Source organism: Coregonus lavaretus, assembly GCF_964263955.1.
Source record: "Coregonus lavaretus genome assembly, chromosome: 17".
Lineage (NCBI taxonomy): Eukaryota > Metazoa > Chordata > Actinopteri > Salmoniformes > Salmonidae > Coregonus > Coregonus lavaretus.
This window is the reverse complement of record NC_140004.1, coordinates 11070035-11095766: the sequence shown is the minus strand read 5'-3', so window position 1 is coordinate 11095766 and position 25732 is coordinate 11070035. Positions and strand designations below refer to the sequence as shown.

The 25732-nt window shown below is 45.1% G+C and overlaps 1 protein-coding gene across 1 annotated transcript in view; it reads right to left on the bottom strand.

The window, feature by feature from the left end:
• Positions 1-4227: 4227 nt before the first annotated feature.
• LOC311144845 (BDNF/NT-3 growth factors receptor-like) overlaps positions 4228-25732 on the bottom strand; it is a gene marked incomplete at both ends in the record, with an annotated part of 87441 nt that continues 65936 nt past the window's right edge. Inside the window, 3 exons of the mRNA XM_084181002.1 lie at positions 4228-4413; positions 4900-5058; positions 21280-21526. Of these exons, the coding sequence (XP_084037128.1) occupies positions 4228-4413; positions 4900-5058; positions 21280-21526 (592 nt within the window). The remainder of the gene's footprint in view (positions 4414-4899; positions 5059-21279; positions 21527-25732) is intronic.

Genomic DNA, 25732 nt, shown 5'->3' with positions numbered 1-25732 from the left:
CTCAGACTGGGGCAAAAGTTCACCTTCCAACAGGACAATGACCCTAAGCACACAGCCAAGACAACGCAGGAGTGGCTTCGGGACAAGTCTCTGAATGTCCTTGAGTGGCCCAGCCAGAGCCCGGACTTGAACCCGATCGAACATCTCTGGAGAGACCTGAAAATAGCTGTGCAGCAACGCTCCCCATCTAACCTGACAGAGCTTGAGAGGATCTACAGAGAAGAATGGGAGAAACTCCCCAAATACAGGTGTGCCAAGCTTGTAGCATCATATTCAAGAAGTCTCGAGGCTGTAATTGCTGCCAAAGGTGCTTCAACAAAGTCCTGAGTAAAGGGTCTGAATACTTATGTAAATGTTGTGTTTCAGTTAAAAAATGTTTTTTATAAATAAGCAAACATTTATAAAAAACTGTTTTTGCTTTGTCATTATGGGGTATTGTGTGTAGATTGATGATGGGAAAAAACAATTAAATCAATTTTAGAATAAGGCTGTAACGTTCAAAATGTGGAAAAAGTCAAGGGGTCTGAATACTTTCCGAAGGCACTGTATTGTAGTGAGTCTGTCGACAAAATTCAAACTAAAAGGTACACCGTATTTAAAGGGATGTCTTAAGATAAATGTACTGAAAACCCTATTGAATAAAAACTCCAGGAGAAAATCTGTTGGACAGCAAGTGGGAGGGTTGTCAGTGGTTGAAGGAAATGTATTCCGAGTGAGCACGGTAGCCACAACTGCAGAGTGTGTTACGTGACTGAATAAGGTACATTTTAATACCAAATACTGAGAAGTGAGTAGGAAAGGCATAAATTCCTAAATCTGAATCAGCCCATTAGAAACTTTCACAGCTGTAACTGCTGCCAAAGGTATTTCTAACATGTGTTGACTCAGGGGGGTGAATACTTTTCTAATCAAGGTATATTAGTGTTTTATTTTTCATTTGATATTAGAGTATTTTGTGTAGACTGTTGACAAAAAATGACAAGTAAATCCATTTTAATCCCACTTTGTAACACAATACAAAAGTGAAGAAATCCAAGGGGGGTGAATATTTATGATAGGCACTGTACATACTTCTCAAATCATTTTTAAGCAAATGTCACAGTATAAAGGGTTGTATAAAGCTTATGCCACAGCTTATAAAGCTTATGCATAGATGTAAGGACCTGTTATATCACCCTTACTGTGACATTACAACTGATTTGTGAAGCCAGTTTATATACATAAATTATAGCTCTTTTAAAGTGTAATCTATAGGCTACTGTACGCAAACACTCCAACACACACTCATTGTGCTAACATTCCCTCATTCACACAGAGACACCAGATCTGCTCAGGATGAGGTAAGACATTACACTTTTATTAATGACACCGTATCACAACAGTCTGGTCCGTTCATCGAGAGAAGCAGATCACATTATTATTACACACGTTATGAGAAACTCCAGTCACAGCACTGAGACTAAAGCCTTCAGAGCTGGGTCATATACACACTCCTCTCACTGACCCATCAGGGATGTCACAGTTGGACAATGTAACCGCTGGGAGAGAACGAGAAAGAAAGAGAAGATACATTAGAGAGAGGAGAGGTTTGTAACTATACAGCAGGTCACTTGTTAAGGGTTGTGATTGTCAGTCCCTTTTGAGGTGTCAATTTTTTAGCAAAGAGATCGATAGCACTGCGATTGGTGCCGCCCATTGCCTAGAGCCTATTGGTAGGCGGAAATGGTTTGAACCTCCAACAGAAAGGATTCTGGGTAGGCTCCATAATTAGTCACAGCAACTTGTCCAGGATGTAGAGTAAACTCAGACTGGGTCCATTGTGATGGAAGAGAGCCACATAGAAATGTCTTCCAGTGCAGTTCTCTGATAGATAATTCACCATTGCCATATCCCACTTTAGCCTGTTCATGTAGGCTATTTCCACATAGCGCATTAAGAGTGGTTTGTTAGTTCGATGGACACATTTGTATTCACACAGTGCTCTTTCTCACACTGGCAGTTATTTCACTGCCAACTACACTCACACTGAAGGTCGTTGCACACAATGTTGCTTTGTTTTACACAACATTATTGTGTAACCAATATTGAATACCTGTAAAGCATTTTTCCATTTGCTCTTGCACAGAAAGACATCCATTCTCTTTGTGGAATGGATGGTATTTATTGGACCTAATGTATATTTCAAGTGGCAGGCAGGAAAATGCAACAAAGACTGTGTGCATGGGCCCAAACAGACACACACAGTCTACGTCTGAAATTACACCCTCTTCCCTATATAGTGCACTACTTTTGACCACAGCCCAATGTGGGCCCAAGTATTGCACTATTTCGGAGGCACACGCATAATCAATTAGATCACTCACTTTAAATTTGAGTCAGGCCTCGATTCAGACCAAATAATTGACTTAGACCTCAGAAACGTCTCATAAAAAATTTATAATTTTTTAATAACATAATAAATAAGAACACAAATATCAATACCATCAAGTACTGAGCATATGACCAAACCAGTAAAATGCAATCAGTTACAGAAACATATGACAATATCATGATACTCAAACAGTCTTGAATGAAGTTATTACATCTGAATAAGTCTGCTTATAGTGTGTCTATGATAATGACAGTGTAAACCACATGTAAGGTACTGTATGTGAGTGTAGGCTTTTGATCTTGAAAGTCTGTAGGTGAGCCTACAGTTGATATTGAATGTGTGTAAGAGAAGGTTTTGTGTGTGGTGCCCGTGTGTGTGTGTGTGTGTGTGTGTGGTTGAGGAACCCACCATAGGAATGCGAGGTGTGTGAAGTAAACAGCTGTGGATTCTAAAACCGACAAGACCGCACGATGATGGATGTTATCTCTCTATTTCCCTGCAGACATTCAGGCCTCCTCCCTCCCTCTCTCGCTCTCCACTCCTCTCCATCTCGCTGTCTCTCTCTCCTCTTCTCTACTTCCTCATCTCCTTTCCCTCTCTCCCATAAAACAATACGTCTTAAATGTCTGAGGGGAGACTGTGCTAATGTCCAACATTAGCTCCTTAATGAAATATACATTACACCATTACTGACGAGGGCTGGGGCTGCGTCGCTAAAGCACTGTGGGGCTAAAATAATAAAACATGCAAAATTCAATTTCCTTCAGAAGCCTTTTGAGTGTGTGTGTGTGTAGTAGGGGGTGGGGGATGTGTGTGTGTGAGTGCCATGATCCTACCACAGTTGACCCAACCACGCCTAAACGGAGATCCTCATCACTGACCATGAAAGGGCCATCTGACACAGACCCCGCCCATACTCTCTTTCTCAGTATTGTCAGAGAATGTTGGACACATAAATCGATAAATGACATGACATCAGCACTTGACATGGGAATTGAAACATCTTCATCCCCCAAAATGTATCAAATACCCTCTTTTGTGTACATAGTCACAGACAAAGACTACAGACAGACTGAGCTGAAGAACACCCATTGGGGAACAGCCCCAAATCTCCCTTTTAAGTTTACTTTCATCATTGCTTCAGTTATACAGTAGCATTTAATTTGTTGCTGCTCGTCAGCATGAGGGGAAATACTATATCTTGTTATGTCATGTCTTGTTGACATGAGGGGAAAATAATAGTCTGGTTGCTTCCATGTCTCCTTACATGGCGCAATGCATCGCAACTCTTTGCAGGACATTGCAGGGTCCGATGTCTGGTAGATGTATGTCCTCTATGTACAGAGAAGAATCCGCCTATCTGCAGTGGAGGCACCTCTTCTGGACCTAAGGGGTTTTATTTACAGAAGGAAGGAGTTTCCAGAAACCAGTTGGACCAAACGGCACTGCCTGCTCGTATAGAGCCCTCAGCCATTTACTGTGGAATATTTAGCCCCAGTTAAAAAGCCTTTGTAGCGATGGGAGAAGCCTTCCCACTGCAAACCATTCTTAACGTCTCTTGAGCAGGAAGATGGTGGGTAAAGAGATGCATGAAAGAGTAGAAGTAGGTGGAAAGTAAGAGAGAGAGAGAAAGGGGAGGGCACAAGGGAACAGTTGGGGAATCTTCTGATTGCCTTAAAGAGTTTGATCGTAGCTTTAAACACACACTCAAGGACAGGCGCATCAATAGACACACACGTACAGGCACACACTCATTCCCTCTTGTATTGTACAGCCACGTGCATGTTCGCACGCACGCACACACGCCACAACACACACGCACACACGCCACAACACACACGCACACGCACACCCGCTCAGCCCAGGATGTCCAGGTAGACAGGAGAAGCTTTGGCTAGGTTGAGCAGTAGGCTGTGGATCTCCTTGATGTGGTGTCTCATGTGAGGCTCTCTCTGCCAGCACCCCAGCATCAGGTCGTACACCTCTTTGGGACAGGTGCGAGGCCGCTGCAGGACACGCCCCTGTGTAATACACTCAATCACCTGTGGGTGGTGGGGGGGGGGCACAGGGGCAGATACATGGGGTCAGTGTCAGAATCACTTCAATTAGACCACAAGTAGACATACAAGCTCCATCTTGCCAGCTGATAGGCCAGATTTAATTGTCTTTACATTTCTTACTCTCCAATACTCTCAGACCTACACATATAGGCTTAGGCTAAAGCTTTACCAAAGGAATGGATGTGAGGGTTTAGAATAATATTCCAGTTAGGGAGTTAGGTTGGAGGTAGCCTGGTAGTCATACACAAAAATGTATGCACGCATGACTGTAAGTCGCTTTGGATAAAAGCGTCTGCTAAATGGCATATTATTATTATTATTATAGTCTGTTCTGCTTTTTGCCACCTCCTCATGGAACTGTTATAAGGAGGTGGCAAGAGAGCAGAAACAGACTGGCACCCAGGCTAGGATGGAGGTAGAGTATGGTCAGAGGGTTAGAGTTAAGGTTAGGTGAGAGGTGAGACTGACCTCGTTGTTGGAGAGCTGATACCAGGGCTGTTTGCCGTAGGTGAAGATCTCCCAGAGGACCACGCCCAGACTCCACACATCACTCTCTGTGGTGAACTTCCTGTACATGATGCTCTCTGGAGGCATCCAGCGGATGGGCAGCATGGTGTGACCGCCCACCTACACCAACACACACACATACACATACACACACAGTCAGCCTGGACACTGTTCTGCTGTACACACATTTTTTTTAACGGTACAGAGATGTGAATTTATTTGCTGTGAAACAACTTGTTAAAATGATCATTTAACATTAATGACCTGCAAATTACTTGTTTATTTCTTTGGAATTCATTAAATCAAGTGCAACTAGGCATCATTTGGTACCAAGTCACCAGTTGTGTTGAATTCTTTAAAGTACACTGAACAAAAATATAAACGCAACATGTAAAGTGTTGGTCCCATGATTCATGAGCTGAAATAAAATATCCCAGAAATGTTCCATTCGCACAAAAAGCTTATTTCTCTCAAATTGTGGCCACAAATTTGTTTACATCCCTGTTAGTGGGGTTATGGTATGGGCAGGCATAAGCTACGGACAACGAACACAATTGCATTTTATCGATGGCAATTGGAATGCACAGAGATACCGTGATGAGATCCTGAGGCCCATTGTCGTGCCATTCATCTGCCGCCATCACCTTATGTTTCAGTATGATAATGCACGGCCCCATGTCGCAAGGATCTGTACACAATTCCTGGAAGCTAAAATTTGTCCCAGTTCTTTCATGGCCTGCATACTCACCAGACATGTCACCCATTGAGCATGTTTGGGATGCTCTGGATCTATGTGTACGACAGCGTGTTCCAGTTCCCGCCAATTTCCAGCAACTTTGCACAGCCATTGAAGAGGAGTGGGACAACGTCCCACAGCACACAATCAACAGCCTTATCAATTCTATGCGAAGGAGATGTGTCACGCTGCATGAGGCAAATGGTGGTCACACTGACTGGTTTAAAATGATTATCCGTAATCATGGTAGCAAGTCTACATGAAAATGGTAAAAAGCAACAAAACCTGAAGTTTCGGAATGGCCTAGTCAAAGTCGAAATGAGCAGTTCATGCTTGAAAACCCACAAATATCGCTGAGTTAAAGCAGTTCTGCATGCAAGAGTGGGACAACATTCCTCCCCAGTGACGTGGGAGACTGATCAACAACTACAGGAAATGTTTGGTTGGAGTCATTGCAGCTATAGGTGGCACAACTAGTTATTAAGTGTAAGGGCGCAATTACTTTTTCACACAGTATGTCATTGTTGTGTTATTTGTTCACTCAGGTTCCCTTTTATCTAATATTATGTTTTGTTTGAAGATTTGATAACATTCAGTATCAAAAATATGCAAAAGTAGAGAAAATTAGAAAGGGGGCAAATACCTTTTCACAGCACTGTATAAGTGAATTTGTCCCAATACTTTTAAAATGGGGGGATTATGCACAAACATTTCTAAACGGTTCCTTCAAATTAAAGCTGACAGTGCAATTTAACCTCATAGTCATTGTCTCATTTAAAATCCAAAGTGCTGGAGCACAGAGCCAAAGCAACAACAAAATTGTCAATGTCCCAATACTTTTGGAGCTCACTGTATATACTGTAGTTCTACACACAATACCCCATAATGACAAAGCAAAAATAGGTTTTTAGAAATGTTTACAAATGTATAAAAAAAAAAACTGAAATATCACATTTACATAATTATTCAGACCCTTTACCCAGTACTTTGTTGAAGCACCTTTAGCAGCGATTACAGCCTTGAGTCTTCTTGGGTATGACGCTACAAGCTTGGCACACCTGTATTTGGGGAGTTACTCCCATTCTTCTCTGCAGATCCTCTCAAGCTCTGTCAGGTTGGATGGGGAGCATCGCTGCACAGCTATTTTCAGGTCTCTCCAGGATTGTTTGATCGGGTTCAAGTCCGGGCTCTGGCTGGGCCACTCAAGGATATTCAGAGACTTGTCCCAAAGCCACTCCTGCGTTGTCTTGGCTGTGTGCTTAGGGTTGTTGTCCTGTTGGAAGGTGAACCTTCGCCCCAGTCTGAGGTCCTGAGCGCTCTGGAGCAGGTTTTCATTAAGGATCTCTCTGTACTTTGCTCTGTTCATCTTTCCCTCGATCCTGACTAGTCTCCCAGTCCCAAAGAGTTCAATATTGGTTTCATCAGACCAGAGAATCTTGTTTCTCATGGTCTGAGTCCTTTAGGTGCCTTTTGGCAAACTCCAAGCGGGCTGCCATGTGCCTTTTACTGAGGAGTGGCTTCTGCACCATCGAGAGCATCCTGACTGGTTGCATCACTGCCTGGTATGGCAACTGCTCGACCTCCGACCGCAAGGCACTACAGAGGTAGTGTGTACGGCCCAGTACATCACTGAGGCCAAGCTTCCTGCCATCCAGGACCTCTATACCAGACTACTGAACATTTAATAAAATGGCTACCCAGACTATTTGCATTTTACTGCTGCTCTTTAATTATTGTTAATTTTTTTAATCAATTGATTTGATTTGATTTGTCTGGCCACTCTACCATAAAGGCCTGATTGGTGGAGTGCTGCAGAGATGGTTGTCCTTCGGGAAGGTTCTCCCATCTCCACAGAGGAACTCTGGAGTTTATCAGAGTGACCATCGGGTTCTTGGTCCCCTCCCTGACCAAGGCCATTCTCCCCCGATTGCTCAGTTTGTCCGGGCAGACAGTTCTAGGAAGAGTCTTGGTGGTTCCAAACTTCTTCCATTTAAGAATGATGGAGGCCACTGTGTTCTTGGGGACCTTCAATGCTGGTACCCTTTCCCAGATCTGTGCCTCGACACAATGCTGTCTCGGAGCTCTACGGACAATTCCTTCGACCTCATGGCTTGGTTTTTGCTCTGACATACACTGTCAACTGTGGGACCTTATGTAGACAGGTGTGTGCCTTTCCAAATCATGTCCAATCAGTTGAATTTACCACAGGTGGACTCCAATCAAGTTGTGGAAACATCTCAGGGATGGTCAATGGAAACAGGATGCACCAGAGCTCAATTACGAGTCTCATAGCAAAGGGTCTGAATAAGGTATTTCTGTTTTTTATACTTAATACATTTGCAAACATTTCTAAAAACCTGTTTTCGCTTTGTCATTATGGGGTATTGTGTGTAGATTGATGAGGAAAACATTTAATTTCATCCATTTTTGGATGAACATAACAAAATGTTGAAAAAGTGAAGGGATCTGAATACTTTCTGAATGCACTGTATGTCCATGGATTCATGGTCAAGAACAGTGTGGGGTTGAAGGCGAAGCCAACATCCAGTGAGTGTACTGTGTCGCATTTATTTATTGTTGTTTGTTTAACACATTCTAAAACGTGGAGTAGTTTGAAATATTAATGCTGCGCTCCTGATCTTAGTGACTGCAACTTTTTTTTACAGTTTCCTAACAGCAGTGTGTGTGTGCGTTTCCAACAGGGGTTGGAACAGGTTCTGAAAACTGGAAAATATTTTTACAAAAAAATGAGGAACAGAATCAGAACCGTGAACGAAAGTGAGCTATACTGTTCTGGCATGGGAACCGGTTAATAATGTTATTTTACATTCCTGGCATTTTTTTCCAGTCCCACAAAAAAAACGTACACAAAGCGCCTATGCAAAGCCCTCAGTCTGTCACTCAGAAACTTAATCCAGTGTCTGCCTGCCAGCTAAAAATCTTTGCCAGTGTGTGTCCGTGTGTAGGCTACGTGTCCCTCCCCCTCTGAAGCATAGCCTACTGACGTTACAAGCGTGATTCAGAAATTAGGGAAAGAGATTTTTAATTAGAGAAAAATTTATTAACTTTTTCAATTCTAGTGAAGGATACTATAGTTATCATGTTTCACAAAAATGTATTAACTACAAAAAGGTAAGACACACAATCTTGTTAGCTAGCCAGCTAGCTAGCTAGCTCTGGTCCAACGTTAAGCCAACTTTCTGAAGTTCAAAGACATTCAAAGTTTCTTTATAGAAGCCACTCCTCTGTAGGTATAATTCTGTGGGCTTAATTAAGATAATGCATGTCATGACAACAAGATGCCCAGTGCTTCAAGCCAATCCTACTCCTACACCCTCTTTCACTCTCTCCACACCCGCAAAATTTCAGTCAGATCTCTCACCCTACACTTGTCTGTCCAATGCATATAAATAGCTTGCCTGCTCCATAGCAAGCTGCTCTATCCGCACTTATTGGTGAAGTAATTTAATGTTGGTCTAAAGGTTTAAAAAGGAACAGGTTAAGACATTTATTTTGCTGGTCAGAACAGTGGAACGGAATTTTGGTTCCAACCCGTTGTGTGTACATGTGCATAAGTGAGTGTGTGTGTGCTTGTTTGTGTTTATATCTGTGTGAGCGTTTGAGTGTTTCTTTGTGAAGAAGCCCCTGATTAATTGTTGTTAACATCCTGGGTTCATCAAATATTAAGAAAAGCACTCTCTCTCTCTCTCTCTCTCTCTCTCTCTCTCTCTCTCTCTCTCTCTCTCTCTCTCTCTCTCTCTCTCTCTCTCTCTCTCTCTCTCTCTCTCTCTCTCTCTCTCTCTCTCTCTCTCTCTCTCTCTCTCTCTCTCTCTCTCTCTCTCTCTCTCTCTCTCTCTCTCTCTCTCTCTCTCTCTCTCTCTCTCCTGCTTGTCTGAGCCAGAAAACCTCAAAGAAGAAGAAAAAATGACGAATTGTGAGTTTAGTGGAGTGACCTCAGAGGCCGTGGTATCCATGGCAACCAGGCGGGTTTGAAAGAGCGCTTTTGGGATGCTTTAGGCCGGCTGCGTGGGAGGGGCTTCACTAGGAGGCCCCTCCCCCTCCTTTTTCCAGTAGACTGAATTGAGTTGCCCTGTGTTTCTATGGAGATCGTCATTCCAATGGGAATCACTGTGTTTCTTATACCCAGGAGTGGGTATAACGAGCCTTGTCTGTCAGTCTGTAATTAAAAAGCATACAGATTTGTGTAGTCATATGGATTAAAGAGAAATGATAAAAGAGGCTGCTCTTTAAGTACAATTCGGTAACTTTTTTTCTGAGTGTGTTCGTGCGTCTGAATTGCACTAGTGAATAGGGTGCCATTTCAGATGCAACCACTGTCAGGCATAATCTCTAGACAGGAAGCAACTTGTGCTGGTCCACCTTCTGATCCCTCCTATGACATCATTGGGGAGGGAGCAGCTCTCAGTCTATTTCTCAGCATCTCTCTTTCTATCATTGGCTCCTTTCTCTTTTCTAATTACTTTCTCTCCACACTCGGTCCCTTCTCTCAACCTCTTCACTCTAAAGCCCCTCTTCTCTTTTCTCCTGTACCCCTCCTCTCTTGCATCTTTATTTGTGTTGATTTCTTTGACTCACTCTTCATTTCGCCTCCCCCTCTCTCTCCCCATCTCTCTCTCTCTCTCTCTCTCTTTCCCTCTTTTTCTGTCTCTCTCTCGTTCTCTGTAGTATTGGAGCTGCATACTAATAGAGTTCTTTAATTACTTTTTGGATAGGGACTGTCTGATATAACTTAAGCTATGTGCTGCCTTTGCCCATTGCTATGGTGACACTCCAGTGGTTAATTGTACTGAGAGGAGTGTGTTTCTGAGGGGTGTGTGCAGGGGGATAGTAGTTGTATGTCGTCATACACTAACTAATAGATAGTGAAAGCAAAGAGACAGAGTAACACAGCACAAGCCAAGGTCAGCTCCTACAATATATCTCAGTGGCATGTTCTGGCACTTCATAGAGAGGTGACCAGACAGAGACAGACAGAGAGAGAGAGAGACGGGGTGAGAGAGATAGAGGAATGAAGAGAGGGATTAAGAGAGATCCAAAGACAGAGACAGGGAGACACTATTAGAGCCAAGGGTGGGTGTTGTTTAGGGCCCTTTTAGGATCCTGTCAATCATGTTAATCCATAGCAGAGCACAGACAGACAGAGCTCTCAGCTGTCCATCCGTCTGTCTGTCGGGGATATGTTACATACATTTGTGTACATCCATTTAGTATTATGTGTTACGTTACAAATTAAATAATGGTCTGGTTACTTAACATAGAAACGAAAGTAGATAGGTTGGTCGGGGAGGATGGGTGGCCGTATAATGCGTCCGTCCAGCGTGTTTGAGTCGTGTTGGGGACAACTGTAGCATTTTAGTTAACTCTTCCCTTAACCCTTTCCTAACTTAAACTTAATTATCCTAACCTGCTACGTAATTTCTCCTAACCAGCTATGTAATTCCTCCTAACCTGCTACGAAATTCCTCCTAACCTGCTACGTAATTTCTACTAACCTGCTACGTAATTCCTCCTAACCTGCTACGTTAATTATCCTAACCTGCTGCGTTAGTATCCTAACCTGCAGTGTTAGCCGCTAACGTTAGCCATAAATGCTTACATGCAACAAGCAGCCTGGCCTCAGGGCAAGACGTATAATACTATACATCCTCCAAGATGTATGATAAATTACATCATCCGATTCATATGATATTGTATGGCCGGGTAAGACATTTACATTACATTTTAGTCATTTAGCAGACGCTCTTATCCAGAGCGACTTACAGGAGCAATTAGGGTTAAGTGCCTTGCTCAAGGGCACATTTACGTCATTTAGCAAACGCTCTTATCCAGAGCGACTCACAAATTGGTGCATTCACCCTATAGCCAGTGGGATAACCACTTTACAATTTTTTTTTGGGGGGGGGGTAGAAGGATTACTTTATCCTATCCCAGGTATTCCTTAAAGAGGTGGGGTTTCAAATGTCTCCGGAAGGTGGTGAGTGACTCCGCTGTCCTGGCGTCGTGAGGGAGCTTGTTCCACCATTGGGGTGCCAGAGCAGCGAACAGTTTTGACTGGGCTGAGCGGGAACTATGCTTCCGCAGAGGAAGGGGAGCCAGCAGGCCAGAGGTGGATGAACGCAATGCCCTCGTTTGGGTGTAGGGACTGATCAGAGCCCGAAGGTACAGAGGTGCCGTTCCCCTCACTGCTCCATAGGCAAGCACCATGGTCTTGTAACGGATGCGAGCTTCAACTGGAAGCCAGTGGAGTGTGCGGAGGAGGGGGGTGACGTGAGAGAACTTGGGAAGGTTGAACACCAGACGGGCTGCGGCGTTCTGGATGAGTTGTAGGGGTTTAATGGCACAGGCAGGGAGGCCAGCCAACAGCGAGTTGCAGTAATCCAGACGGGAGATGACAAGTGCCTGGATTAGGACCTGTGCCGCTTCCTGTGTAAGGCAGGGTCGTACTCTCCAAATGTTGTAGAGCATGAACCTGCAGGAGCGGGTCACCGCCTTGATGTTAGCGGAGAACGACAGGGTGTTGTCCAGGGTCACGCCAAGGCTCTTCGCACTCTGGGAGGAGGACACAACGGAGTTGTCAACCGTGATGGCGAGATCATGGAACGGGCAGTCCTTCCCCGGGAGGAAGAGCAGCTCCGTCTTGCCAGGGTTCAGCTTGAGGTGGTGATCCGTCATCCATACTGATATGTCTGCCAGACATGCAGAGATGCGATTCGCCACCTGGTTATCAGAAGGGGGAAAGGAGAAGATTAGTTGTGTATCGTCAGCGTAGCAATGATAGGAGAGGCCATGTGAGGATATGACAGAGCCAAGTGACTTGGTGTATAGGGAGAAAAGGAGAGGGCCTAGAACTGAGCCCTGGGGGACACCAGTGGTGAGAGCACGTGGTGCGGAGACAGCTTCTCGCCACGCCACTTGGTAGGAGCGACCGGTCAGGTAGGACGCAATCCAGGAGTGAGCCGCGCCGGAGATGCCCAGCTCGGAGAGGGTGGAGAGGAGGATCTGATGGTTCACAGTATCAAAGGCAGCAGACAGGTCTAGAAGGACAAGAGCAGAGGAGAGAGAGTTAGCTTTAGCAGTGCGGAGAGCCTCCGTGACACAGAGAAGAGCAGTCTCAGTTGAATGACCAGTCCTGAAACCTGACTGGTTTGGATCAAGAAGGTCATTCTGAGAGAGATAGCAAGAGAGTTGGCTAAAGACGGCACGCTCAATAGTTTTGGAAAGAAAAGAAAGAAGGGATACTGGTCTGTAGTTGTTGACATCAGTGGGATCGAGTGTTGGTTTTTTGAGAAGGGGAGCAACTCTCGCTCTCTTGAAGACGGAAGGGACATGGCCAGCGGTCAGGGATGAGTTGATCAGCGAGGTGAGGTAGGGGAGAAGGTCACCGGAGATGGTCTGGAGAAGAGAGGAGGGGATAGGGTCAAGCGGGCAGGTTGTTGGGCGGCCTGCAGTCACAAGTCGCAGGATTTTATCTGGAGAGAGAGGGGAGAAAGAAGTCAAAGCATAGGGTAGGGCAGTGTGAGTAGGACCAGCAGTGTCATTAGACTTAACAAACGAGGATCGGATGTCGTCAACCTTCTTTTCAAAGTGGTTGACGAAGTCATCCACAGAGAGAGAGGAGGGGGGGGGAGGGGGGGAGGATTCAGGAGGGAGGAAAATGTGGCAAAGAGCTTCCTAGGGTTAGAGGCAGATGCTTGGAATTTAGAGTGGTAGAAAGTGGCCTTAGCAGCAGAAACAGATGAAGAAAATGTAGAGAGGAGGGAGTGAAAAGATGCCAGGTCGGCAGGGAGTTTAGTTTTCTTCCATTTCCGCTCCGCTGCCCGGAGCTCTGTTCTGTGAGCTCGCAATGAGTCATCAAGCCACGGAGCTGGAGGGGAGGACCGAGCCGGCCGGGAGGATAGGGGACACAGAGAGTCAAAGGATGCAGAAAGGGAGGAGAGGAGGGTTGAGGAGGCAGAATCAGGAGATTGGAGGGAGAAGGATTGAGCAGAGGGAAGAGATGATAGGATGGAAGAGGAGAGAGTAGTGGGAGAGAGAGAGCGAAGGTTGCGGCGGCGCATTACCATCTGTGTAGGGGCAGAGTGAGTAGTGTTGGAGGAGAGCGAGAGAGAAAAGGAAACAAAGTAGTGGTCGGAGACATGGAGGGGAGTTGCAGTGAGATTAGTAGAAGAGCAGCATCTAGTAAAGATGAGGTCAAGCGTATTGCCTGCCTTGTGAGTAGGGGGGGACGGTGAGAGGGTGAGGTCAAAAGAGGAGAGGAGTGGAAAGAAGGAGGCAGAGAGAAATGAGTCAAATGTGGACATAGGGAGGTTGAAATCCCCCAAAACTGTGAGGGGTGAGCCATCCTCAGGAAAGGAACTTATCAAGGCGTCAAGCTCATTGATGAACTCTCCAAGGGAACCTGGAGGGCGATAGATGACAAGGATATTAAGCTTAAATGGGCTAGTGACTGTGACAGCATGGAATTCAAATGAGGAAATAGACAGGTGGGTTAGGGGAACAATTGAGAATGTCCACTTGGGAGAGATGAGGATTCCTGTGCCACCACCCCTCTGACCAGATGCTCTCGGGGTATGCGAGAACACATGGTCAGACGAGGAGAGAGCAGTAGGAGTAGCAGTGTTTTCAGTGGTAATCCATGTTTCCGTCAGCGCCAGGATGTCGAGGGACTGGAGGTTAGCATAGGCTGGGATGAAGTCAGCTTTGTTGGCAGCAGAACGGCAGTTCCAGAGGCTGCCTGAGACCTGGAACTCCAGGTGTGGGGTGCGTGCAGGGACCACCAGGTTAGAGAGGCAGCAGCCACGCGGTGTGAGGCGTTTGTGTAGCCTGTGCAGAGAGGAGAGAACAGGGATAGGCAGAGGCATAGTTGACAGGCTGTAGCAAATGGCTACAATAATGCAGAGGAGATCGGAATGAAATGAACTAAACATCTGGAAGAGGAGAGAGCAGGGCCTCCCTCACCAAAACTTCCACCTCAGAAACTATAATTGTTTCACTGAACCACCCGAACAAAAACTCTCCCAACTTCCACCTTTAGAAATCAGAATTGTTGTGAACCACAGCGGTTCAATGTTTAAAGGAGTAGACTCAACCCACTTTATTCAGCTAGCTAACTATGACACCATAGCTAACTAGCATGCTAGCATCCAATAACACACAGTTTAGCACCAACACTTGGTCACAACAAACCACCAATAGTGTGTTAACACACTAAGCAGATAATTCGTGTCCGTGTCTAGTTCCTTTCATAACGCAGCAATAATTAAACGTTGGCTAGCTTAGCACAAATATATTGTATTTAGCTGCCACAGTACAGCATACAATGGCTACTGTGTTGACTCTGTTCGAAAAACGGCTAGCTAGCTAGCTTCGTGCTACACCGAAGACAATGCCAACCTACAGTAACTACCCACAACAGCCCACGATGCCTAACTATGACACCATAGCTAACTAGCATGCTAGCATCCAATAACACACAGTTTAGCACCAATACTTGGTTACAACAGACTACCAATAGTGTGTTAACACACTAAACAGATCATTCGTGTCCGTGTCTAGTTCCTTTCATAACGCAGCAATAATTAAACGTTGGCTAGCTAGCATAAGTATATTGTATTTAGCTACTACAGTACAGTTAGCTGGACACATGATACTATATGTCCTCTAATTCGTATTCCATTGGTAATGTAAAATATCCTACTAAAGCAAATCAAATTTACATTCCAATTCCTACGAATTGACCTGAGGCCGGGTTGAATAGTAACCACTCTACTACTGATATCTATACACTGACATCTATGAATAAGGCCTCTACAGTGTTGCTCAACCTCCCCATTGGGCACAGTCCATACAGGATGTTGCTGCTGACTGACCGATCCATCAGTTAGTTAGATACTTGATTAGTTAGTTCACTGCAAGCAAGAAAACCTACATCCAGAGGCTGCTTTTCTGGTTGCCGGCGATTTTAATTTTGCATCACTAAGACACGTGATGCCCAACTTCCAACAACATGTCTCCTTCGCCACTAGGGGCAATAAAGTCCTAGACCACTGTTATTCTACCCATAAGCAAGCATACAAGACCCTCCCTCGTCCGCCATTCGGCAAATCCGATCATGACTCCGTACACCTGCTTCCTGTTTACAAGCAGAAACTCAAACAGGAAGTACCCGTGACTTGAGAAATGGTCACCAGAATCAGAGATTATGCTACAGGACTGCTTTGCTAGCACTGATTGTAATATGTTTCGAGACTCCGCCGATAACATTTACAAGCTAACCGCCTCCGTCACCGGCTTCAGTAGAAAATGCATCGGCGACATTGTCCCCACGGTGAGGGCTCGCTGCTTCCCCAATCAAAAGCCCTGGATTAACATTGAGGTTGGTGCTAAACTAAAGGACAGGGTTACCGCACACAAAGCTATCGTAGACAACCCTGAGGCTACGGTTGAGGACAGGAATACGTACAAGAAGATCCGCTATGACCTCCGCAGTCATCAACCGAGCAAAAGGACAATATAGGAATAAGGTGGACTCTTATTACACAGGCTCTGCCGCCCGCCACATGTGATAGTGTGTAGTCCCCTGTAGCTCAGTTGGTAGAGCATGGCGCTTGCAACGCCAGGGTTGTGGGTTCGTTTCCCACGGGGGTATGCACTCACTAACTGTAAGTCGCTCTGGATAAGAGCATCTGCTAAATGACTAAAATGTAATGTAAATGTAGGGGCTACAGTCCATTACGGATTACCAAGAAAGACCCAACCGTGATCTGCCCAATGATGCCTCTCTACCAGACGAACTCAATGCATTTTATGCAAGATTTGACAACAATAACATTGGGCCGGGTGTGAGGGCCGTCACCGACCCAGAGGATTGGGTGATCTCCCTCTCAGAGGCCGACGTGAGAAAGGTCTTTCAATAGGTCAACACCCGCAAGGCCTGATGGGATTCCAGGGCGCGTTCTCAGAGCATGCGCAGAACAGCTGGCAGGCATATTCAAGGTAATTTTCAACCTCTCCTTACAGACTAGGGTCTGTAATCCCCGCTTGTTTTAAGATGACCACCATCATTCCTGTCCCCAATAACTCTAAGGCTTTATCCCACAATGCCTACTGCCCTGTAGAACTCACTTTTGTAATCATGAAGTGCGTTGAGAGGCTGGTTATGGCACACATTAACTCCACCATCCCAGACACCAATAGACACACTCCAATTTGCATACCGCCCCAACAGATCCATAGATGACGCAATCTCAATTGCTCTCCACACTGCCATCACCCACCTAGATAAGAGGAATACCTATGTGAGAATGCTGTTCATTGACTACCGCTCAGTGTTCAACATCATTGTCACCTTCAAGCTTGTCACCAAGCTTCGGACTCTGGGTCTGAACACCTCCCTCTGCAACTGGATCCTGGACTTCCTGACAGGCTGATCCCAGGTGGTGAGGGTAGGCAACATCACCTCCGCCACACTGACCCGCAACACAGGAGCCCCACAGGGGTGTGTTCTTAGTCCCCTCCTGTACTCCCTGTTCACCCATGATTGCGTGCCACGCATGACTCCAACACCATCATCAAGTTTGCTGACGACACGACGGTGGTAGGCCTGATCACCGGCGACGATGAATCAACCTACAGGGAGGAAGTCAGTGACCTGGCAGTGTGGTGCCAGAGCAACAACCTCTCCCTCAATGTCAGTAAGACCAAGGAGTTGATCGTGGACTACAGGAAACGGGGCGGGCGAGCACGCCCCCATCCACATCAACAGGGCTGCAGTGGAGCAGGTCGAGAGCTTCAAGTTCCTCAGTGTCCAAATCACTTAAGACTTAAAATGGTCCAAGCAAACATGCACAGTCGTGAAGAAGGCACGACAGCGCCTCCTCCCCCTCGGGAGGTTGAAAATGTTTGGCATGGGCCCTCAAATCTCTAAAAGTTATACAGCTGTACCATTGATAGCATCTTGACTGGCTGCATCACTGCCTGGTATGGCAATAGCACCACCCTAGATCCCCTGGGCAGTTCTTCCTGCCATCCAGGGCATCTATATCAGGCGGTGTGGAAGGAAGGCCCGGAAAATTGTTAAAGACTCCAACCACCTAAGCCATAGACTATTCTTTCTGCTTACGCACGGCAAGCGGTACCGGGTCATCAAGTTTGAAACAAACAGGCTCTTGAACAACTTCTATCCCCAAGCAATAAGACTGATAAATAGCTAACAAAATAGCTACATGGACTATCTGAGTTAACCTTGTATCTTTATTGACCTTCTATTTTTATTTTTGCACTGTCTCTATACACACTCACAGGGCCCTACACACTCACACACACACTCACTCCATCATCTGCTCACTCACACATAATATGCACATACTGTACATTTATACTGACTCTACACACACGCACACCCACTCACATACAAATCAAATCAAATCAAATTGTATTGGCCACATGCGCCGAATACAACAGGTGCAGACATTACAGTGAAATGCTTACTTACAGCCCTTAACCAACAGTGCATTTATTTTTAACAAAAAAGTAAAAAATAAAACAACTACAAAAAAAGTGTTGAGAGAAAAAGAGCAGAAGTAAAATAAAATAACAGTAGGGAGGCTATATATGCAGGGGGGTACCGGTGCAGAGTCAATGTGCGGGGGCACCGGCTAGTTGAGGTAGTTGAAGTAATATGTACATGTGGGCAGAGTTAAAGTGACTATGCATAAATAATTAACAGAGTAGCAGCAGCGTAAAAGGATGGGGTGGGGGGGCAGTGCAAATAGTCCGGGTAGCCATGATTAGCTGTTCAGGAGTCTTATGATCTGAGGACCCATGCCAAATCTTTTCAGTCTCCTGAGGGGGAATAGGCTTTGTCGTGCCCTCTTCACGACTGTCTTGGTGTGTTTGGACCATGATAGTTCGTTGGTGATGTGGACACCAAGGAACTTGACGCTCTCAACCTGTTCCACTACAGCCCCGTCGATGAGAATGGGGGCGTGCTCAGTCCTCTTTTTTTTCCTGTAGTCCACAATCATCTCCTTTGTCTTGGTCACGTTGAGGGAGAGGTTGCTGTCCTGGCACCACACGGCCAGGTCTCTGACCTCCTCCCTATAGGCTGTCTCATCGTTGTCGGTGATCAGGCCTACCACTGTTGTGTCGTCGGCAAACTTAATGATGGTGTTGGAGTCGTGCCTGGCCATGCAGTCATGGGTGAACAGGGAGTACAGGAGGGGACTGAGCACGCACCCCTGAGGGGCCCCCGTGTTGAGGATCAGTGTGGCAGATGTGTTGTTACCTACCCTTACCACTTGGGGGCGGCCCGTCAGGAAGTCCAGGATCCAGTTGCAGAGGGAGGTGTTTAGTCCCAGGATCCTTAGCTTAGTGATGAGCTTTGAGGGCACTATGGTGTTGAATGCTGAGCTGTAGTCAATGAATAGCATTCTCACGTAGGTGTTCCTCTTGTCCAGGTGGGAAAGGGCAGTGTGGAGTGCAATAGAGATTGCATCTGTGGATCTGTTGGGGCGGTATGCAAATTGGAGTGGGTCTAGGGTTTCCGGGATAATGCTGTTGATGTGAGCCATGACCAGCCTTTCAAAGCACTTCATGGCTACAGACGTCAGTGCTACGGGTCGGTAGTCATTTAGGCAGGTTATCTTAGAGTCCTTGGGCACGGGGACTATGGTGGTCTGCTTGAAACATGTTGGTATTACAGACTCAGTCATGGACATGTTGAAAATGTCAGTGAAGACACTTGCCAGTTGGTCAGCACATGCTCGGAGTACACGTCCTGGTAATCCGTCTGGCCCTGCGGCCTTGTGAATGTTGACCTGCTTAAAAGTCTTACTCACATCAGCTACGGAGAGCGTGATCACATAGTCATCCGGAACAGCTGGTGCTCTCATGCATGCTTCAGTGTTGCTTGCCTCGAAGCAAGCATAGAAGTGGTTTAGCTCGTCTGGAAGTCTTGTGTCACTGGGCAGCTCGCGGCTGTGCTTCCCTTTGTAGTCTGTAATAGTTTTCAAGCCCTGCCACATCCGATGGCTTCTGGTTGGGGTATGTACGTACGGTCACTGTGGGGACGACATCATCGATGCACTTATTGATGAAGCCAGTGACTGATGTGGTGTACTCCTCAATGCTATCTGAAGAATCCCGGAACATGTTCCAGTCTGTGCTAGCAAAACAGTCCTGTAGCTTAGCATCTGTGTCATCTGACCACTTTTTTATTAACCGAGTCACTGGTGCTTCCTGCTTTAGTTTTTGCTTATAAGCAGGAATCAGGCGTTTTCCTGTTGATTTATGGCCTTATACAGCTCATTCAGTGCAATCTTAATGCCAGCATGGGTTTGTGGTGGTAAATAGACAGCTATGAAAAATATAGATGAAAACTCTCTTGGTAAATAGTGTGGTCTACAGCTTATCATAAGATACTCTACCTCAGGCGAGCAAAACCTCGAGACTTCCTTAGTATTAGGATTTTGTGCACCAGCTGTTTTTTACAAATATACACAGACCGCCACCCCTTGTCTTACCGGAGTCAGACGTTCTATCCTGCCGATGTAGCGTATAGCCCGCTAGCTGTATGTTATCCATGTCGTCGTTCAGCCACGACTCGGTGAAACATAATATATTACCGTTTTTAAAGTCCCGTTGGTAGAAAACCGTAATCTTAGGTCATCCAATTTGTTCTCCAATGATTGAAGATTGGCTAATAGGATTGATGGGAGCGGCAGTTTACTCGCTCGCCGTCGGATCCTTACAAGGCACCCGGACCTACGTCCAAGATATCTCAGTCTCTTCCTCATGTGAATGACAGGGATTTGGGCCTTGTCGGGTGTCTGTAGGATATCCTTCGCGGCCGCCTCGTTGAATAAAAAATATTCGTCCAATACGAGGTGAGTAATCGCTGTCCTGATATCCAGAAGCTATTTTTGGTTATAAGAGAGACGATGGCAGAAACATTATGTACAAAATAAATTACAAATAACGCGGAAAAACACACATAATAGTACAATTGGTTAGAGGGCTGTAAAACGGCAGCCATCTTCTCCGGCGCTGCTGCTACTCTGTTTATCTTATATCCTGTTGCCTAATCACCTTTCCCTTATATATATATACCGCCATCAATCCAGTATCCCTGCACATTGTAAATATGGTATTGGAACTGACCCTGCATATAGTATGCTTACTTACTTATTGTGTTCTTCATATTTCTTATTATTTCTTGTGTGTTTTTTCTAGTATTACATTGTTATTGATTATTGCATTGTTGGGTTTTGAGTTTGCAAAAAAGGCAGTTAAGTGTACTTGTGCATGTGACATAAAAAATGTGAAACTTGAAATTCAATGAGTGCTCGAATACTTGTTTTTATTGTAGCAGTTCTGAGGAGGACGAAGACTATAGCCTGCTGGTCCTGTGGAACATAGAACATTCAGAAACACTGCTCTATACAGCTTCCATCTTCTAATCATCTCCTAGGTATTGAACATACCATGCCCAGGGCCTACTGATCGAGTCATGCCCATGCAGGGAGAGAGAGAGGCCCATGCAAAGGGGGTAATAGGAGGCCAAGAAAAAAGAGGGCGACACATACACTTACCCTGTAGTAGTCCGTACTGTACACGTCTCGGGACATGCCGAAGTCACCGATCTTCACCAGCAGGTTCTCTCCCACCAGACAGTTACGTGTGGCCAGGTCTCGGTGGACAAAGTGCTGGGAGGCCAGGTAAACCATGCCTGCAGCGATCTGCTGGGCGATGTGCAGCATCTGGGACTGGGTCAGCTCCACGGGTCGGTTTGTCGGACCGTCACCCATCATCACAGAGTCGGGACCGTGAGCCCTACAGAAGGAGAGGAGGGGAGAGAAAATACATTGAAATTACAAATCACCACCAGAAATGTGACATCCCATATGTTTCTTAGAACTTAGTGAGAGCATGGTTGTTCTATTGTTATTTTGCATACAACTTTCCCACAACTTCCTAGGAATGGTGCAGGATAGTTGCTTGGCTTAGAACATTCTCAGCATATGTAGCCCTTTTCTGCAGTCAATGGCTATTGGCATTACACACCTGGCTAAAAGATTGCTGTAGCTCTGTTGGAATCACTTTTATAGATAACTTTGACACCTTCTGGAAACAGAAGATACTCTACAGGAATGACGGAATCGATCCAAATCATCTTGGCTCCTGGACTCTGTCCACGCATTTCAAGGCTGCGTTGAGACAATGACTTATCAATGACCCAAGACCAGCTCAGTTAATCCCTACCATTGTGACGCTGAGTTGTCATAATGCTGTATCAAATGTACATTATCCTAGGGGCATTGGCAGACACAATGTAAGTAACTTAATGTATGTCCCCCTAACTGCCCTGAATACCTCTGTTGATCCTACAGCTATTGTATGCAGTAATCATGTGCCTATGAACTAGAGTTACACTGTTAGCACTGAGGCGGAGTGCCCTAGTAGGAAGTCCACTGTGTGCAGCTCACCGTGCACTATCAGCTCCAATACAAATAATGTGAGCAAGTCTACTTCTGATAAGCTTCCCAGTAAAGCATTAAAAACAATCAAGCAACCCAGAAAAGTCCTAAAAATAGCCCATACTACCATATGTAGCCTAAGAAACAAGGTTCATGAAGTCAATAACTTGCTTTTAACAGATGACATTCATATTCTGACTATCTCTGAAACTCACTTAGATAATACCTTTGATGATACAGTGGTAGCAATACATGGTTATAACATCTACATAAATGACAGAAATGCCAATGGGGGCGGTGTTGCGGTCTATATTCAGAACCACATTCCTGTAAAGCTTAGAGAGGATCTCAATGTTAAATACTGTTGAAGTAATATGGCTACAGGTTCATCTGCCTCACCTAAAGCCCATTCTTGTGGGAAGCTGCTATAGACCACCAAGTGCTAACAGTCAGTACCTGGATAATATGTGTGAAATGCTTGATAATGTATGTGAAATCAACAGAGAAATATATTTTCTGGGTGATTTAAATATTGACTGGCTTTCATCAAGCTGCCCACTCAAGAAAAAACGTTGAACTGTAACTAGTGCCTGCAACCTGGTTCAGGTTGTCAGTCAACCTACCAGGGTAGTTACAAACAGCACAGGAATGAAATCATCAACATGTATTGATCACATCTTTACTAATGCTGCAGAAATTAGCTTTAAAGCAGTATCCAAATCCATATGAGGTAGTGATCACAATATAGTAGCCATATCTAGGAAAACCAAAGTTCCAAAGGCTGGGCCTAATATAGTGTATAAGAGGTCATACAATATGTTTAGTAGTGATTCTTATGTTGATGATGTAAATAATATTTGCTGGTCTGTGGTGTGTGATGAGGAGCAACCAGACGCTGCACTTGACACATTTATGAAATTGTTTATTCCAGTTACTAATAAACATGCACCCATTAAGAAAATGACTGTAAAAACGGTTAAATCCCCTTGGATTGATGAGGAATTTAAAAATTGTATGGTTGAGAGGGATGAGGCAAAAGGTATGGCAAATAAGTCTGGCAGCCCAACCGATTGGCAAACGTACTGCAAATTGAGAAATCATGTGACTAAACTAAATAAAAAGAAACTATACTATGAAACAAAAATAAACGATTTAAAGAATGATAATAAAAAGCTTTGGAGCACCTTATATGAAATGTTGGGAAAAAAGGCAAACTCGGCTCCATCATTCACTGAATCAGATGGCTCATTCATCACAAAACCCACTGATATTGCCAACAAATTCAATGATTTTTTCATTGGCAAGAATAGCAAACTTAGGCATGACATGCCAGCAACAACTGCTGACACTACACATCCAAGTATATCTGACCAAATAATGAAAGTGAGTGTGGAAGAGGTGAACAAATTATTGTTGTCTATCAACAATGACAAGCCACCGGGGTCTGATAACCTGGATGGAAAATTACTGAGGATAATAGCAGACGATCTTGCCACTCCTATTTGCCATATCTTCAATTTAAGTATACTAGAAAGTGTGCCCTCAGGTCTGGAGGGAAGCAGAAGTCATTCTGCTACCCAATAATAGTAAAGCCCCCTTTACTGGCTCAAATAGCCGACCAATCAGCCTGTTACCAACCCTTAGGAAACCTCTGGAAAAAATTGTGTTTGACCAGATACAATGTTATTTTCCAGTAAACAAATTGACAACAGACTTTCAGCATGGACAGCACTTACACAAATGACTGATGGTTGGCTGAGAGAAATTGATGATAAAAAGATTGTGGGGGCTGTTTTGTTAGACTTCAGTATGGCTTTTGACATTATCGATCATAGTCTGCTGCTGGAAAAACGTATGTATTATGGCTTTACACCCCCTTCTATATTGTGGATAAAGAGTTACTTGTCTAACAGAACACAGAGGGTGTTCTTTAATGGAAGCCTCTCCAACATAATCCATGTAGAATCAGTAATTCCCCAGGGCAGCTGTTTAGGCCCCTTACTTTTTTCAATCTTTACTAATGACATGCCACTGGCCTTGAGTATAGCCAGTGTGTCTGTATGCGGATGACTCAACACTATACACGTCAGCTACTACAGCGACTGAAATGACTGCAACACTTAACAAAGAACTGCAGTTAGTTTCAGAATGGGTGGCAAGGAATAAATTAGTCCTAAATATTTCCAAAACTAAAAGCATTGTATTTGGGACAAATCATTCACTAAACCCTAAACCTCAACTACATCTTGTAATGAATAATGTGGAAATTGAGCAAGTTGAGGTGACTAAACTGCTTGGAGTAACCCTGGACTGTAAACTGTCATGGTCAAAACATATTGACACAACAGTAGCTAAGATGGGGAGAAGTCTGTCCATAATAAAGCGTTACTCTGCCTTCTTAACAACACTATCAACAAGGCAGGTCCTACCTGGATTACTGTTCGGTAGTGTGGTCAGGTGCCACAAAGAGGGACTTAGGAAAATTACAATTGTCTCAGAACAGGGTAAACATGAAATATGACATTTACATAAGCATTCAGACCCTTTACTCAGTACTTTGTTGAAGCACCTTTGGCAGCGATTACAGCCTCGACCCGTCTTGGGTATGACGCTACAAGCTTGGCACACCTGTATTTGGGGAGTTTCTCCCATTCTTCTCTGCAGATCCTCTCAAGCTGTGTCAGGTAGGATGGGGAGTGTCGCTGCACAGCTATTTTCAGGTCTCTCCAGAGATTTTCGATCAGGTTCAAGTCCGGGCTCTGGCTGGGCCACACAAGGACATTCAGAGACTTGTCCCGAAGCCACTCCTGCGTTGTCTTGGCTGTGTGCTTAGGGTCGTTGTCCTGTTGGAAGGTGAACCTTCACCCCAGTCTGAGGTCCTGAGCGCTCTGGAGCAGGTTTTCATTAAGGATCTCTCATTAAGGATCTCCCACCACCATGCTTCACCATAGGGATCGTGCCAGGTTTTCTCCAGACTTGACGCTTGGCATTCAGGCCAAAGAGTTCAATCTTGGTTTCATCAGATCAGAGAATCTTGTTTCTCATGGTCTGAGAGACTTTAGGTTTTGCAAACTCCAAGCGGGCTGTCATGTGCATTTTACTGAGGAGTGGTTTCCGTCTGGCCACTCTACCATAAAGGCCTGATTGGCAGAGTGCTGCAGAGATGAATGTCCTTCTGGAAGGTTCTCCCATCACCACAGAGGAACTCTGGAGCTCTGTCAGAGTGACCATCAGGTTCTTGGTCACCTCCCTGACCAAGGCCCTTCTACCCCGATTGTTCAGTTTGGCCGGGCAGCCAGCTCTAGGAAGCGTCTTGGAGGTTCCAAACTTCTTCCATTTAAGAATGATGGAGGCCACTGTGTTCTTCAATGCTGCAGAATTGTTTTGGGTACCCTTCCCCAGATCTGTGCCTCGACACAATCAAGTCTCGAAGCTCTACAGACAATTCCTTCGACCTCATGGCTTGGTTTTTGCTCTGACATGCACTTTCAACTGTGGGACCTAACATAGCAGGTGTGTGCCTTTCCAAAACATGTCCAATCAATAGAATTTACCACAGATG